Raw genomic sequence first — 18,801 nt, forward strand, 5'->3', positions numbered from 1 at the left:
GGGGAGACCAAAACATGGGGCCAACACCCCGAAACAGCTGTCTGTGGATGGATACCATGCTTGGCATAGGTGGTTTTCCTGTATTGGATGTTTTCCTTTATTGGATGCTGCCCTTCCCGTGGTTGTTCCTTCCCGGGGAAAGGCCTGGCTATTCACTGCTTGCGTTGAGAAACACGTGATGGTGTCTCCGCAGCTATCCTACATGCATTTGCATATTTCCCATAAGGGATGGGGGCAGTGTTCTGGATCACTGCGTTGAGAAACACGTGATGGTGTCTCCGCGGTGTTGGATGTTTTGGTCTCCCCGAGGCCAATCAACTGTTCCTTTACAGCCTTTTACTAGGCACTGCTCCTAATAGCCAGATTCCTACTCCACACTGATGAGGGGCAAACACCCCGAAACAGCTGTCTGTGGATGGATACAATGCTTGGCATAGGTGGTTTTCCTGTATTGGATGTTTTCCTTTATTGGATGCTGCCCTTCCCGTGGTTGTTCCTTCCCGGGGAAAGGCCTGGCTATTCACTGCTTGCGTTGAGAAACACGTGATGGTGTCTCCGCAGCTATCCTACATGCATTTGCATATTTCCCATAAGGGATGGGGGCAGTGTTCTGGATCACTGCGTTGAGAAACACGTGATGGTGTCTCCGCGGTGTTGGATGTTTTGGTCTCCCCGAGGCCAATCATCTGTTCCTTTACAGCCTTTTACTAAGCACTGCTCCTAATAGCCAGATTCCTACTCCACACTGATGAGGGGCAAACACCCCGAAACAGCTGTCTGTGGATGGATACCATGCTTGGCATAGGTGGTTTTCCTGTATTGGATGTTTTCCTTTATTGGATGCTGCCCTTCCCGTGGTTGTTCCTTCCCGGGGAAAGGCCTGGCTATTCACTGCTTGCGTTGAGAAACACGTGATGGTGTCTCCGCAGCTATCCTACATGCATTTGCATATTTCCCATAAGGGATGGGGGCAGTGTTCTGGATCACTGCGTTGAGAAACACGTGATGGTGTCTCCGCGGTGTTGGATGTTTTGGTCTCCCCGAGGCCAATCAACTGTTCCTTTACAGCCTTTTACTAGGCACTGCTCCTAATAGCCAGATTCCTACTCCACACTGATGAGGGGCAAACACCCCGAAACAGCTGTCTGTGGATGGATACAATGCTTGGCATAGGTGGTTTTCCTGTATTGGATGTTTTCCTTTATTGGATGCTGCCCTTCCCGTGGTTGTTCCTTCCCGGGGAAAGGCCTGGCTATTCACTGCTTGCGTTGAGAAACACGTGATGGTGTCTCCGCAGCTATCCTACATGCTTTTGCATATTTCCCATAAGGGATGGGGGCAGTGTTCTGGATCACTGCGTTGAGAAACACGTGATGGTGTCTCCGCGGTGTTGGATGTTTTGGTCTCCCCGAGGCCAATCATCTGTTCCTTTATAGTATATTGCCCAGCCACGTAGTATATTGCCCAGCCACGTAGTATATTGCCCAGCGACGTAGTATATTGCCCAGCCACGTAGTATATTGCCCAGTGACATAGTATATTGCCCAGCCACGTAGTATATTGCCCAGCCACGTAGTATATTGCCCAGCGACGTAGTATATTGCCCAGCGACGTACTATATTGCCCAGCGACGTAGTATGTTGCCCAGCCATGTAGTATATTGCCCAGCGACGTAGTATATTGCCCAGCCACGTAGTATATTGCCCAGCCACGTAGTATATTGCCCAGCCACGTATGTCACAGGTTAAAAAAATAAAAAATAAACATATACTCACCTTCCGCAGGCGCGTTGTAGTTCTGTCGTCTGTGTGGGGTGCAGGTGGCAGCTTCCAGTCCCAGGGTGTGATGACGTCGCGGTCACGTGACCGTGACGTCATGGCAGGTCCTTCTCACGCAGGCGCGCAGGACCTGTGATGACGTCGCGGTCAAATGACCGTGACGTCATGGCAGGTCCTTCTCCCAGACCATCCTTGCCACCGGAACGTGCCGCTTGCATGGACCGGCCGGAGCATCGCGAGGAGCGGGAAAGGCGGCGGAAGGTGAGTATATAATGATTTTTTATTTTTTTTATTATTTTTAACATTAGATGTTTTTACTATTGACGCTGCATAGGCTGCGTCAATAGTAAAAACTTGATCACACAGGGTTAATAGCGGCGGTAACGGAGTGCGTTACCCGCGGCATAACGCGGTCAGTTACCGCCGGCATTAACCCTGTGTGAGCGGTGATCGGAGGGGTGTATGCGGGCGCCAGGCACTGAGTGCGGGGAGTAAGGAGCGGCCATTTTCTTCCGGACTGTGCGCGTCGCTGATTGGTCGTGGAAATGGTCATGGGTTTTTTGTCACGACCAATCAGCGACTTGGATTCCGTGACAGACAGAGGCCGCCACCAATGAATATCCGTCACAGACAGACAGAAAGACAGAAGGACAGACAGACGGAAGTGACCCTTAGACAATTATATATATATATATATAGATATACACTCACCGGCCACTTTATTAGGTACACCATGCTAGTAACGGGTTGGACCCCCTTTTGCCTTCAGAACTGCCTCAATTCTTCGTGGCATAGATTCAACAAGGTGCTGGAAGCATTCCTCAGAGATTTTGGTCCATATTGACATGATGGCATCACACAGTTGCCGCAGATTTGTCGGCTGCACATCCCAAAGATGCTCCATACAAGGCAGGATGGATCCATGCTTTCATGTTGTTTACGCCAAATTCTGACCCTACCATCCGAATGTCGCAGCAGAAATCGAGACTCATCAGACCAAGCAACGTTTTTCCAATCTTCTACTGTCCAATTTCGATGAGCTTGTACAAATTGTAGCCTCAGTTTCCTGTTCTTAGCTGAAAGGAGTGGTACCCGGTGTGGTCTTCTGCTGCTGTAGCCCATCTGCCTCAAAGTTCGACGCACTGTGCGTTCAGAGATGCTCTTAGGCCTACCTTGGTTGTAACGGGTGGCGATTTGAGTCACTGTTGCCTTTCTATCAGCTCGAACCAGTCTGCCCATTCTCCTCTGACCTCTGGCATCAACAAGGCATTTCCGCCCACAGAACTGCCGCTCACTGGATTTTTTTTCTTTTTCGGACCATTCTCTGTAAACCCTAGAGATGGTTGTGCGTGAAAATCCCAGTAGATCAGCAGTTTCTGAAATACTCAGACCAGCCCTTCTGGCACCAACAACCATGCCACGTTCAAAGGCACTCAAATCACCTTTCTTCCCCATACTGATGCTCGGTTTGAACTGCAGGAGATTGTCTTGACCATGTCTACAGGCCTAAATGCACTGAGTTGCCGCCATGTGATTGGCTGATTAGAAATTAAGTGTTAACAAGAAGTTGGACAGGTGTACCTAATAAAGTGGCCAGTGAGTGTATATATATATATATATATATATATATATATATATATATATATATATATATATATATATATATATATATATATATATATATAGATATGTATAGATATAGATATGTATAGATATAGATATGTATAGATATAGATATGTATAGATATAGATATGTATAGATACGTATATGTATAGATATATATATATAGATATATATATACACACACACACACACACACGTGATCAAAATTGTTAGTACCCCTCGTGTTTAATGACAGAAAAACCCACAATGGTCACAGAAATAACTTGAATCTGACAAAAGTAATAATAAAAGATCTATGAAAATCAACAAATGGAAGTCAGACATTACTTTTCAACCATGCTTCCACAGAATTTTTAAAAAATGAAGCTCTTGAAATAGGCCTGGACAGAAATGATGGTACCCTTAACTTAATATTTTGTTGCACAACCTTTTGAGGCAATCACTGCAATCAAACGATTCCTGTAACTGTCAATGAGCCTTCTGCACCTCTCAAGAGGTATTCTGGCCCACTCCTCAAGAGCAAACTGCTTCAGTTGTCTCGTGTTTGAAGGTTGCCTTTTGCAGACGGCATGTTTCAGCTCTTTCCAAAGATGCTCAATAGGATTTAGGTCAGGGCTCATAGAAGGCCAATTCAGAATAGTCCAATGTTTTCCTCTTAGCCATTCTTGGGTGTTTTTAGCTGTGTGTTTTGGGTCATTATCCTGTTGCAAGATCCATGACCTGTGACTGAGACCAAGCTTTCTGACACTGGGCAGCACATTTCTCTCTAAAATCCCTTGCTAGTCTTGAAATTTCATTGTACCCTGCACAGATTCCTTGCTAGTCTTGAAATTTCATTGTACCCTGCACAGATTCTAGACACCCTGTGCCAGATGCAGCAAAGCAGCCCCAGAACATAACAGAGCCTCCTCCATGTTTCACTATAGGGACAGTGTTCTTTTCTTGATATGCTTAATTTTTCCATCTGTCAGCATAGAGGTGATGTGCCTTGCCAAAAAGTTCAATTTTTGTCTCATCTGTCCACAGGACATTCTCCCAGAAGCTTTGTGGTTTGTCTACATGTAGTTTGGCAAATTACAGTCTGGCTTTTTTATGATTTTTTTTCAACAATGGTGTCCACTTTGGCTCATACAACGATGGATGGTGTGATCTGACACTGATGTTCCTTGAGCTTGACATTCACCTTTAATCTCTATAGAAGTTTTTCTGCACTCTTTTGTTACCATTCGTACTATCTGTCTCTTTGATTTGTCATCAATTTTCCTCTTACGGCCACATCCAGGGAAGTTGTCAACAGTCCCATGGATCTTACATTTCTGAATAATATGTGCAACTGTAGTCACAGGAACATCAAGCTGCTTGGAGATGGTCTAATAACTTTTACCTTTAACATGTTTGTCTCCTGAGACAACTCTTTTGTTCGTTTCCTCTGGTCCATGTTGAGTGTGATACACACCAAACAGCACAGTGAGTATCTGTAGCCCTATATACAGGCCCACTCACTGATTCCAAGATTGTAGATACCTGTGATGCTAATTTAACCTGCTCCTTTTGTCACATTATTTTCATGGGTACCATAATTTCTGTCCAGGCCTATTTCATGAGTTTTATTTATTTTTTTTTTTCATTCTATGGAAGCATGGTTGAAAAGCAATGTCTGACTTTCATTTGTTCATTTTCATAGATCTTTTATTTCTTATTACTTTTGTCAGATTCACGTTATTTCTGTGACCATTGTTGTTTTTTCTGTCATTAAACGAGGGGTACCAACAATTTTGATCACATGTGTATATTGTACCTGAAAAGAAATAAACAAAAAAGTACACATATTTGGTATGACTGCGTCCGGAACAACCCAACCTGTAATACTGTCCCACTAGTTAACCCCTTCAGTGAGCACAGTTAAAAAAAAAATAATAATAAAAAACGAAACATAAAACACTGTTTTTTTTATCATACCGTCGAACAAAAATTGGAATAAAACGTAATCAAAAAGATGAATGTAAATAAAAATGGTATCCCTGAAAATGTCATCTTGTCCCACAAAAAACAAGCGGCAATACAGCTCTATTAGTGGAAAAATAAAAAAGTTATTGCTCTCAGAATAAAGCAATGCAAAATTAATTATTTTTATCTATCAAATAATTTTTATTGTGTGAAAGCACCAAAACATAAAAAAAACATATAAATGTGGTATCGCTGTAATCGTACTGACCTGAAGAATAAAGCTGTCTTCTCTCTTTTACCACATGGTGAACGTCATGGAAAAAAAAACAATAAACAAATCCTGAATTGCTGTTCTTTGTTCATTCTGCCTCCCAAAAATCGTAATAGAAAATGATGAAAAAATGTCATGAACTCGAAAATGGCACCAATGAAAACATCAACTGGTCCTGCAAAAAACAAGCCCTCATATGACTGTTGGTAGAAATATGGAAAAATTATAGCTCTGTGTGACAGCAGCCAAACAAAAAACAACATTAAAAACAACAAAAAACAACATTAATCTATTACCGCTGTAATTGCAGCGGTCTGAAGAATAAAGTCTAATCACTTATACCGCACAAGGAACAGCATAAAAAATAAATAAAAACAATTCTTCACCTGATGTTGATTTATTCATTCTGCCTCCAAATGATTACAGTAAGGCTCGGCTCACATTTATCCTGTGCTCTACACTGAGCGCTTACTCCGGGGTTTCCATGTAAATCTCTGAAATACATGATTCAGACAAAATTCCCCCTTGGAGGATTCCCTGTAATGAGGCAGATGGAGGCACTGTGGATGCCGTCTGGCCTATGATCTAGCGGTGTCCATCTTTTTAGACGTGCATAAAAGTGCTGTCGGCTACAAGTTTGTGCACCTCTGAGAAGGACATTGCTGATCAAAGGCCAGACAGAGTCCGAAGTAACTCTGCTGCCTCATTATAGTGAATGATCCCTCAGGGGTTTCATCTGAATGACGTCATTTGGAGATTTAGACTGTGTGCCCACAATCCGGAAAGAGCAGCATTTTGGATACAGCATATTTCCGCTGCGTCCAAAAGTTGACCTCTATTTAATGCAGGTAAATCTGCATGGTTTCTCTGAACTGAATCTGAAATTTCTCTGAAATCTGGATTTACCGCACCCAATACATTCTGTGATCCGCAGGCTCTCATACATTCATAGTGGACATGGGATTTCTAGAAATCCCTTCCACTATGCTGTAAAGTTGCAGCAATTCCTGATCGTGGGCACGAAGCCTTAGATCTAAACCCTAATATAAGTGATGAGTGCAGAGCACAGAATAAATGAGATCACAAACGTTATGTAAAATGTTCCCAATAAAAGCTTTAGCTCAATCCAGTGAAAAAGCAAGTCCTCACTCAAAACCGTTATCTGTTAACGGAAATATAGGGGGCTCCCACGTTACTGGTAGTGCAAAGGCTCTGGAAAAGCATTATGGCTCTTAGCCCCCCAAAAGAAATCCAGCGAATTCTACACTCCCAAATCCAAATGCCCTCCTCCCTTTTGAGCCCCACAGTGTGCCTAAGGCTTCTTTCACACTTCCATCAGTACGGGGCCGTCATAAAGCGTCAGCGCAACGTACCGTCAGACAGTGGTGATTTTCTGCACAACGTGCACAGCGGACGCAGTGTTTCAACACGTCCGATGCCCATAGTAAACTCCCAGGGAGGAGGGGGTGGAGTTCCGGCCCGGCATGAGCAGTTTAAAATGCAGGACACGACGTACGAAAAATCGTTCGCTTGAACGTTTTTTCGCTGCGACAGTCCGCCAAATACCGACGCATCCAGTGCACGACGGACGCGACGTGTGGCCATACGTCGCGATCCGTCGGCAATACAAGTCTATGGGCAAAAAAAAGCATCCTGCGGGCACATTTCCAGGATGCGTTTTTTTCCCAAAACGACGCATTGTGACACATCTAAAAAGACGGAATTGTGAAAGTAGGCTAAACCACACTTACCGCCAACATGTTTGGCATTTCTGTAGTAATGAGAGCATGCTTAATTTACGGATGCATGTCTCTAAAAGCACTCTGTGTATATCGTACTGGGCACTACAACGTACTGGGCACTACAATGTACGGGTACTAGAATAGCAGATTTGCAATTTTCACTCGGCCACATCCACTGCTGCTTGTTTCTGGAAAACAGCCATGGAGTCAAAATCATCACTACCCTTGTACATAAATTCCCAAAGGGGTATAATATAAAAAATGGGGTCACTTGGTGCTCTGTATATGGTGTCTGTAAACTATTCTAAAAAAATATGTGCCCCAGGAGCCAAGTAGCGCTCTGTCCCTTCCGAGTCTCACCGTGTGGCTAAGCAGTACTGTTACTTATGACTTGTATATTAACTGTTGAATTGTAAAGCGCTGCGGAATATGTTGGCGCTATATAAATAAAGATTATTATTACTACTTTATAGCCACATATGCAGTAATTCCATGGCATAAAATTAAAAGTTTGAAAATTGCAAAATTTTCTACATATTTTCCAAATTTCCAAGTTTTTTCACAAATAAACGCAAGCCGTATCATATAAATTTAAAAATCATCATTAACCTCTTAATGACCACCAATACGTCTTTTTACTGACCTGAGATATAAGAGGACCGTATCCCCATATAGCTGACAACTTGCTGTATCAGCTACAATCAGTGTTGACACCGTCCATATCTGTTTAACCCTTAGATGCTACTGTCAAAAGTGATTACTTCATATAAATGGTTAACAGAGTGTGGGGGCTTCCTATTTAACCTCATTGGCATCCAGAGATCATGATTGTGTTGTCCTGATTTTTGCCATGGCAATTTACGGCCAAATAGCGGCCTTAGGGTCTCCCGGCTACAGTGGCCTGTTCAGAAGTTAGCGACATTTAGGTGGTAAAAACAAAATTTTTCATTTCTGTCATGCCACTTTACATTAATTCCTGAAAATCACCTGAAGGGTTAATAAACTACCTGATGCCAGTTTTCAGTATGTCGAGGGGTGCTGTTTTTAAAATGGTATCACTTTTGAGGGTTTTCCAATATATAGGACCCTCAAAGTCACTTCAAACCTGGATAGGTCTCTAAGAAAATAAATTTTGTACATTTCCTTGAAAAAATGAAAAATTATTGCTACATTTTTAAACCTCCTAAAATGCAAACAAAATAAAATAAAATTTTACAAATGGTGCTGATGTAAAGCAGACATGGGGGAAATGTTATTTATTAATGTTTATCTGTGGCATAACTATCTGGATTAAAGGGATAATCATTCAAAGTTTGAAAATTGCAATTTTTTTTTACATTTTTGTCAAATTTTTTATATTTTTTAGAAATAAACACAAAACCTATCGACCTAAATTTACCATTATCATAAATTATAATGTGCCACGAAAAAACAGTCTCAAAATCACTGGGATTTGTTGAAGAATTCCAGAGTCATTACCACATAAAGTGTTACTGGTCAGATTTTTAAAAATTGGTTAGTTCACTAAGAGGTTTTAAGTACAACATGTCACGAAATATCAGTCTCTGAATGAGTGGGATCCGTTGAAGCGTTCCAGAGTTATTACCACATAAAGTGACACTGGTCAGAATTGGGAAATTTGGCCTGGTCATGAAGGTGAAAACGGGCTAGGGGGGTAAAGGGGCTAAAACAGAATGCAACTTGACACAAAAATGATGCAAAGTGCTTTTACTATCCAGTTTAACAATTCAACGTCCAGAAATCAAATGCAAATACCCCTAAAATGAATAAGCATCCACAGCTAATCCAGTTTCTTCAGCTGTTTTTGGAGAGCTGTGTGACAACGAATACTAATTTGCATCGCACATTGTGACTTTTCAGCCTTATCAGTCTGAGTATTGATATTTTTCCATGCATAATAAGGATAAAGAGGATTTGGCTAAAATTTGTGATGTTTCCATCTTTTCTCTTTACAGAGCCTACTCGTATTATTAAGGGTCCTGAAGATCAGATAGCTAGGCGGGGCTCCTCAGTACGGCTGGACTGTCGAGTGAGGAGTGATCCGTCACTAAGATTAACAGTAACATGGATGAAGGATGATAGTCATCTGTACATCAGCAGCAGGTACGTCTGAGCATAACTTGTGGAACTGCAGCATGCAATTACAAAAGGCATATGGGGTATGTTTGGATTGCTCATTTTGTGAATTTTTTTTACAGAATGAAGAAAGAAGATGATGCTCTCATTATCTTTGGGGTAGCTGAGAAGGACCAAGGCGCCTACACCTGTGTGGCTAAAACCGAATTGGATCAGGACTTTGCTAAAGCCTATCTCACCATTCAGGGTACTTACAATTTTTACAATAGATTAATAATAATAATAATAATAATGATAATAATATTAATAGAATTGTCACAAATCCGAAGAGACCGATTCCTTGTAGACATTATGGCTAGGAAACTTCTGCCTTTTACGAAACTTTTTCTCTTGGTAAATGTCTAAACCTTCACTGCATAGTAGAGCAGCTGTGGGAACAGGATGTCAAACACAGCTGGACTTCCCATAGATAAGGCAGAGACAGTAGTAAACCAGATCCTAAACAAGCACTGTGCACTAACTTCCTCCTCCGGACCCAGCGATCATGTGGTCGCTGGGCGAAAGGAGGGAATGCAGCAAAAATAGGCTGAGGTTCTCCTGTAACTGGGGCCAACATACAGTACCAGCCCCACTTACAGAGGAAAACGGGTAAAACAAAAACCCCAGTATTTAAATGGAATTTAAATAAATTGAAATGACCCTCAAAGGTCTTTTGAAAAATACATAAATAAATTAAAAAAGAATATATAAGAAAATCTGCTGCCGATCCAAATCGCTGTTACTTTCTCCACCTGTTTTTGAATAAAAGAACATAAAAAAAACTTTTATAGAAAAGGGAACCAAATTTAACAAATATTTTAGTGGTTCTTTATGATTTAAATAAATTGTGAAAAACACACGTTTCCTTTATTTTGCCACTGATATCGCTCCACATCTGCAAAAGGAGTATAAAAAGAACATAAAAATTATGCCTCACATATCACAACATAAAGATGTGAAAATAATTTGAATATCCAAACGATAAAAATATAATTGGCCTGGTTTTGAACTGGATAAACGGCACCTTTTTATCCATAAATACCTAAGATATTTTGTAATATGTCTCATAAGAGAAAGCTGCTTATTTTTCCTTGTGGGGAGAGCTTTCACTTTCAATTGATGGGTAAAATCTGAATTTAGTGAAAACAGACTTTCACATCATTGAGATAAGACATAACAGTTGCTGCCTATAACAGTCTATGGAGAGGGGTGGAAGAGGGAGGTGCTAGATGACTACACAGACATCATGATCTTTTGAAATGATCGATACTTTACAAATACCCACAAATATTCTAAAATAGAGAAACAATATACCATTCAATTTACTTACCTGCACGATTCTCTTATGGGTGCCCACCAACACTTTCTTGTGTTCCGTACCACTCTGGTGCGAACTGTTCATTGTTACATTGTGCACTGGTCATGTCACCATGTATAGCGCTTCATCACAAATAGGAGTTATTGGTTGATGTGATGTGGTTATGGGATATGTCATTTTTAAGTACCTTACTACATTATGCAGCTTTATTAATTGCATCCAGGAGAGGGAGAGAACAATTGAAGAGGTAAGTCTTCTACGTTGTTCTTCTACGTTTCAGGATTAATTAGAATACCTGAAAAACATTGATTCTGAATTTCAAGGATGGTTTGGCAACTGTTCTGATATGCAATCCTATCCACACTGAAAAACAGATTGTAGACGCACAAAAATGGAAAATATCACTTATTAATACTTCATGATAAATTAATCAGTAAAATGTGAGGAGTCCCTAAATTCCCATATTATCTTAATATTCATTTTTTAGCTCCACCCGTCCTGCACAGCCTACCAGCTCTCCTCTGTGCCCTTAGACTCCCTCATTCCCTGCCTCTCTGCCTGCTCGCTCCAAACTTAATCTTATGCTTATCTGTAGGAGGTATCCCCCCATCTACCCACAAATGTCCTGTTGTTACATGTTGTTACTGTTGTGCGCAGTAATTCTTTTGTTGACCTGCCTGATGAAGGAGCCTCTCTACTCTGAAAGCTTACAAATATTAGTTCTTCTGATAGGCCAATTAAGGCATCACTCCTAGAATACTTTTGGATTTTTGGGGCATAAAAGTAATTAATAAACTTCAAATAGCCAATGAATTGAAACCGGATACACATTGTTACATGTTTCTGTATCAGAGTATTGTAGTTGAATAAATGATAGTAAAACAAATCCAGGACAGATTTTACAGAATGTATTCCCTCTCTCCTCCTAAAAGGAGGGCATATAGAAGTTGTAAAAAGGGAAATATCTATTAAGCTAGTTAATGAAATGTATTAGTAAGTTCAGCTTCTAATTTACAACTTGTATGACCTTACTGCATGTATTCTCACATAGAAAACCTGACAATTTCTAACAATCCTCCTGGAACTGAAGATCAAGCTCATCTAAGTATATTCAGATAACCCATCACAGTTTTGAAATCCTATAGGATTTCCTGCGAGCCCCTACTGGCAGCTGAAATGTGATATTTTGGGAATGTCATTCTGCCTTGAGAGCAGTTTATTAAGTTAATCAGTGTGTTTAGTTTTATTGGTTTCTTCAGTAGAAACCTCAGCAGCTCGCAGGAGCTTAATTACTTGTAAAGCATACTGTATGTTGCAAGTTTGCATGTGCAGAAACTATGGCCAGTAAGCAGTTGGTGGCGTTTTTCTTTTGAGCCCTAATATTTTATTAACCATGTTATCAGTAACATTTCCTTATTGGTTTGCAGAGACCTCCACCTCACCTACTAGCCGACTGACATCAGTACAAAGAGGTAACCTTTCCCTACTAATCTATCCCACCCCACTGGCCACACTGCAGAATGTTGTCTAAAGTACAGTTACTTGCTGCTATATCAGATATCTATCACAATCTGAATAAGAATATACTCCGAAGAGTTAAGGATTTGTTTTCTAACTTTAAATTAATCTTCTAATATTATTTTAATATGTAGTGCAATTTGTTATGGATCATATATTTTGGATCCCACCTAAAACTATTCATCATAGGATTAAACATTCTGGATCCCACCTGAAGCTATTCCTTATGGGGTCTATATTTTAGATGTATCTAAAACTCTTCCTCTTTGTTTCATGCAATCTGGATTCCACCTAAAGTTATTTTCTATAGGATCACACATTTTGGATCCCGCCTGAAGTTATTTTTTATAGATTCTGGACCTGAAAACTATTCCATATGGGATCATACATTCTGGATCTCACCTAGCGCTACTCCCTATGGGATCATACATTCTGGATCCTACATTTTGGATCCTACCTAAAAATGTTCCTCATAGAATCACACTTTCTGGATCTCACTAAGGCTAAGTTCACACTAGCGTTGTGCGCCGCTGCGTCGGCGACGCAACGCACAACGCACGCAAAAACGCGGCAAAACGCACGCAAAAACGCTGCGTTTTGCAACGCATGCGTCGGTTTTTGCCGAAAATCGGACGCAAGAAAAATGCAACTTGTTGCGTTTTCTTGGTCCGACGCTTGCGGCAAAAAAGACGCATGTGTGGCACAACGCAACAAAAAAAAACGCATGCGTCCCCCATGTTAAGTATAGGGGGCGCATGACGCATGCGTCGCCGCTGCGTCGCCGACGCAAACCCGACGCACATTAGCTTAACGCTAATGTGAACGTAGCCTAAAAGCTATTCTTTATAAGATCATGCACTCTGGATTCAACCTAAAGGTATTGCTTATGGGATCATACGTTCTGGATCCTACCTAAAGCTATTTCTTACAGGATCTACAGTATATTTTAGATGCAACTAAAACTCTTCCTCTTTGTGTCATGCAATCTAAATCTACACCTAAATCTATGTATTATAGGATCACACATTTTGGATCCCACCTGAAGTTATTTTTTATAGATTCTGGACCTGACTTAAAACTATTCGATATGGGAGCATACATTCCAGATTTCGTCTAAAACTATTCCTCATGGGATCATACATTCTGGATCTCACCTAACGCTATTCCCTATGGGATCATACATTCTGGATCCTACCTAAAGATGTTCTTCATAGAATCACACTTTCTGAATCTCACCTAAAGCTATTCTTTATAAAATCATACACTCTGGATTCAACCTAAATGTATGCCTTATGGGATCATACGTTCTGGATCCCACCTAAAACTATTTCTTATGAGATGATATATTCTGGATCTCACCTAAAACTATTCCTCATGAGAGGATAAATTCTGGATCTCACCTAAAGTTGTTCCTAAAGAGCTCGCACATTCTGTATCCCACCTAAAGCTATTCGTTATAAGGTCATACATTCTGAATCCAACCTAAAGGTATTTCTTATGGACTCATGCGTTATGGATCACAATTAAAAGCAGTATCTCTCATAATTTCATGTATACCTCTTTAGATAAACCAGACCCTCCAATGGATTTAGAGCTAACTGACCTTGCAGAAAGAAGTGTCCGCCTTACATGGACGCCAGGTGATGATAACAATAGCCCTATAACAGGTGAGTTGGAGAAGGCATATTCTTTTTAGGTGATGTGAAGAACCTCAGATCAGACACACATTTTTAGACTTCAGACCTACAAAGTATGACATGACAACAATCTGCATGTTTTGTCGTTGTGTGCTTTATTGGCTAATCAGAAACTTACTAATTTTCAGTTTGATTTTGTTATTTTATATATAATTGCAATTATATTTATTACTCTTTGTAGTGTAGAAGGATGCATAATTGTTAACTGAATAAAATGAATTGTTGAACAGGGCCTAGAGGATTCTTTTTTAGCTGACCTTCAGGGAAGGCAGGAGACATAGCTTTCATTTTTGTTTGCCATAGTGAGTGGCACGCAGTTCGATTTTTTTTTTTCTTTGTTTGTTTTCTTTCCAAACTGATCCCATTTATTTGAGAGAGTGCGGGAGATTCAGAGTGATGCCAATCATTAAAGCAGATCTGTCACCAGATTTCACAATACTGCATGCATTATGAAACATATCTTAGACCTGGTGAGGCTGGTGTAGTAACTTAGTAAGTTCATAGTTGCATTCATGGTTGTGAAATGCCTTTGAAAGTTTAAACGCAGTCTCTCCCCCCTCACATATCCTGCTTGACATCTCCTTAGTGTTTCTCCTCCATGCTGCCATGATCTCACACTCCTCAGTACAAGCTGCAGCTGTCAGTCAAGCTGAGTTGGCGGTGGCTCAGTGCACTTGACTTTTTCTTCTTTGTCTTCTTATTAACTGACACATGGTCAGACGTGCTGAGTTTTTTTTCTCACTCATCAGGCTTTATTATACAGTTTGAGGAGGACCGTTTCCAGCCAGGGACCTGGTACAACCTTGCCTCAGTGCCTGGTAACGTGAACTCTGCTTTGCTTCGTCTCTCTCCGTATGTAAACTACCAGTTTCGAGTTCTGGCACTAAATGATCTTGGAAGCAGCATGCCCAGCCCATCGTCTGAGCGATACCAAACAAATGGGGCACGTGAGTGATGAATTCATGTTTTTATCTTCTATCATATAGACACACTCTAAGTCCAATCTTTTTATACAATCGATCATTTGTTTTTATACTTTTGTACCAAAGAATTGCATCTTGTGGATTTTTTGCCATTCTGTTGTAGTCCCCTTAAAATTTGTTTTGATTTTTAGCCCCAGAAGTTAATCCAGGTGATATTCGTGGAGCAGGAACTCGCAAAGACAACATGGAGATCACATGGACAGTAAGTAAGATAAGATATAGACTTATAGGTTTCAGTAATATATTTTAATGATTGGGAAGGGAAAGTTTGCTTTTGCTTTAACATAGCAAAATTAGCAGTGCCCACCTAAAGAAGTTGTTGCCCCTCCAGCACCATCTTTACGCTACTCTCCACCAGTGTTTGTTCACAGGGCCACAGAGGTTCTGTCAACAGCACATAATCACTGCAGCCAATCACTGGTCTTATGCTGTCTACTGTGCCATGACCTAGTGATTGCCTGCAGCAGTCATGTGCTGCATGAATTTACATCTAGTGGAGTCATGTTTTTTGGACGTGCATTGAACAGCAAGGTGGATTGCTGCTGAGGGGAAAAAGAAAAAAAATATCTCTTTAAATCTTCAGCTTAGGCTACTTTCACACTTGCGTTTTTTTTAATCCGTCACAATTCGTCTTTTTGAGAATGCAGGATCCTGCAAAAAAATTTGTATTTTCCCATAGACTTGTATTAGTGACAGATTGTGACGGATGGCCATCCGTCGCGTCCGTCGTGCACTGGATCCATCGGGAACTAGCGGTCCGTCGTGCAATGAAAACGTTCATAGGAACGTTTGTTCTCCACGTCGGAAAATCGGTTAGCGATGCATCCTGCGCTGTCCGTCGTCGGCTATAATGGAAGCCTATGGACGCAGGATCTGTCGCTGACCGTTACACACTGGAATCCAGCGACGGATCCAGTTTTTCAACTCTGAGCATGCCCAGAAGGATTTTCATTTCCGGAAAAAAGTCTCTCTCTCTCTCTCGTCCCATTTGTGTACGACGTATCCATCATTACACTGGATCCGTCGCACACGTTTTCCCTATTTTCGAGACGTCCGTCGATACGTCATTTTGCTGCACCACGACGGACAGCAAAAAACGCAAGTGTGAAAGTAGCCTTAGTGAGTGTGAACGAGCTGAGTGTGACCTGAGCGTAAGTGCGAACGGCGGTAAATGTGTGGCTTGTGATTCAGTGACTTTGGATTCAGGGAGTTTCCAAGGGAGGAATTACTGAATTGCTGTCTGTATTTTATTAATACTTTGTATTTATTTTTATTTCACTTTTCTGTCTGGTGTAATCCCAATTAGGAAATGTGCTCCACTATTGTTAATGCCATCCAGTGCACATCTTGCCACATGTATGCAATCCTTGAGCAGCCGGTCGAGGGTGCATACTGCTGTGCGAGATGTGAGCACGTTGAGCATTTGGAAGCCCAGATTCTGGATCTAAATGTGCAGCTGGCAACACTGAGATCCATAGACAATATGGAGAGGAGTCTTCTGCTCACTGAGCAGATGCTCAATGGGATAGATGGGGGGAAGATGGTAGGATGGAGCTGCAGGACAGTGGAGCAGCAAGCTGGGTGACAGTTAGAAGGCCGGGTAGAGGGAAGAGTGCCAGGGAGGCTAGTCCTGATCTGGCACACCCCATTAAGTTTGCTAAGTTGGCAGATGAGGGGGGTGCCAGTACAGGGGTAGCACTGCTGCAGCCAGGCATGTCCTCTGAAAGCTGGAGGAGTGACTGCTCCAGTAAGGAGGGAAATAGGAGAGCAGGGCAGGCCAGACAGGTGCTGGTAGTTAGTGGGGGACTCAATTATTAGGGGAACAGATATGGCAATCTGTCACAAAGACAGGGATCGTCAAACGGTGTGCTGCCTACCTGGTGCTCGAGTCCGACACATCGCTGATCGGGTTGACAGATTATTGGGAGGGGCTGGTGAGGGCCCAGCGGTCATGGTGCACATTGGTACAAATGACAAAGTTAGAGGTAGGTGGAAGGTCCTTAAAAATGATTTCAAGGAATTAGGCTGCAAGCTGAAAGCAAGGACCTCCAACGTGGTATTTTCCAGAATACTGCCTGTACCACTTGCCACGTCAGAGAGGCAACGGGAGATTAGGGAGGTTAATAAGTGGCTCAAGAATTGGTGTAGGAAAGAGGGGATTGGGTTTCTGCCGAACTGGGCCGACATCTCAGTTCGCTACAGGTTCTACGCTAGGGAGGGCTACACCTCAGTGGGGAAGGTGCAGCTGTGCTGGGGGAGAAAATGGCTAGAAGGTTGGAGGAGTGTTTAAACTAGGTAATGGGGGGAGGGTATTCATTTTATAGGAGGGGAAGATAGTGTAGATAGAGACATGGGCACAAATAAGGAATATGGGGGTGGCGGTGACATGGGGGTGGGGTTAGAACAATTAATAATTTAAGAAAGAATAGAGGTACAGAGAGATAAATAAAGTGTATGTATACTAATGCCAGAAGCCTCGCCAACAAAATGGACGAATTAGAATTAATGGTGTTGGAGCATAATTATGAGATGGTGGGGATATCTGAAACATGGCTGGATGAGAGCCATGACTGGGCTGTTAACTTGCAGGGTTATAGTCTGTTCAGAAATGACCGAACGGATAAGCGAGGGGGAGGTGTGTGTCTGTATGTAAAATCATCTTTAAAACCCATCCTCCATGATAATATAGGTGAATCTAATGAAAATGTAGAGTCCCTGTGGGTGGAGATAAGGGGAGGGGGAAAAAATAATAAATTACTGATAGCGGTTTGTTATAAATCTCCAAAAATAATGGAAGCAATGGAGAATATCCTCATAAAGCAAATAGATGAAGCTGCGACTCATGGAGAAGTCATTATGGAGGACTTCAACTACCCTGAAATAGATTGGGGAACAGAAACCTGCAGCTCCAGTAAAGGTAATCAGTTTTTGACAAGTATGAGAGACAATTACCTTTCACAACTGGTTCAGGACCCAACAAGAAGGGGGGCACTGCTAGACCTAATATTAACCAACAGGCCAGACCGCATATCAAATATAAGGGTTGGGGGTCTGTTATGATCCTTAGTGGCTGAGGATCACAGAATGAACTAGCTAAGTTACTGAACATAGAACGAGCTCTATGGAGGTTGTAACTGGACTGACCGCAAAACCTGATCCTAACCAAACACACTGAAGGTAGCCGGTGAACGTGCCTAAATTCCTGGACGTCTCGACGCAGCCTGAGAAACTTGCTACCCCTATAGAGAAAGTAAGACCTCACTTGCCTCAGAGAAATGACCCCAAAGATATAGTAAACCCCCAACAAATATTAACGGTGAGGTAAGGGGAAAATACAAAACGTAGAAATGAAAACAGATTCAGCAAATGAGGCCCACTAATACTAGATAGCAGAAGACAGGCAGGGAACTGTGCGGTCAGTAAAAAACCCTATACAAAATGTCCACGCTGAGAATACAAGAACCCCCACACCAACTAACGGTGTGAGGGGAGAAACTCAGCCCCCTAGAGCTACTAGCAAGCAAGGAAATCACATATTAGCAAGCTGGACAAGGACAAGTAAATAACCAAACAGAAAACTTAGCTTCTCTTGGAGAGACTGATAGCGAAGGAATTCAGGAGGATCAAGATAGCACTGAATACATCGACAGCAGGCAAACACTGAAAGTCCAGGTGAGCTAAATAGGAAACCAGCCAACAGATAACGAGACAGCTGATCTGCCTCAGACCTGCAGAAAGACACAAAGAGCCACCAGAGGGAGCCCAAAGACAGCACTCACACAGTACC

The 18,801-nt window shown here is 41.8% G+C and overlaps 1 protein-coding gene across 13 annotated transcripts in view; it reads left to right on the forward strand.

Moving 5' to 3' along the window:
• NFASC (neurofascin) overlaps positions 1-18,801 on the forward strand; it is a 181,264-nt gene that overhangs the window by 112,759 nt on the left and 49,704 nt on the right. For 7 of the 13 annotated variants that reach the window (XM_077295075.1, XM_077295082.1, XM_077295071.1 and 4 more), the window contains 6 exons: positions 9,339-9,486; positions 9,582-9,706; positions 12,244-12,288; positions 13,900-14,001; positions 14,781-14,978; positions 15,146-15,216. In XM_077295075.1, coding sequence (XP_077151190.1) covers positions 9,339-9,486; positions 9,582-9,706; positions 12,244-12,288; positions 13,900-14,001; positions 14,781-14,978; positions 15,146-15,216 — 689 coding nt within the window. The remainder of the gene's footprint in view (positions 1-9,338; positions 9,487-9,581; positions 9,707-12,243; positions 12,289-13,899; positions 14,002-14,780; positions 14,979-15,145; positions 15,217-18,801) is intronic. The other 6 variants (XM_077295073.1, XM_077295079.1, XM_077295080.1 and 3 more) reach the window with 1 other exon arrangement.

The sequence above is a fragment of the Ranitomeya variabilis genome, chromosome 3 (assembly GCF_051348905.1).
Source record: "Ranitomeya variabilis isolate aRanVar5 chromosome 3, aRanVar5.hap1, whole genome shotgun sequence".
In the NCBI taxonomy this organism is placed as follows: domain Eukaryota; kingdom Metazoa; phylum Chordata; class Amphibia; order Anura; family Dendrobatidae; genus Ranitomeya; species Ranitomeya variabilis.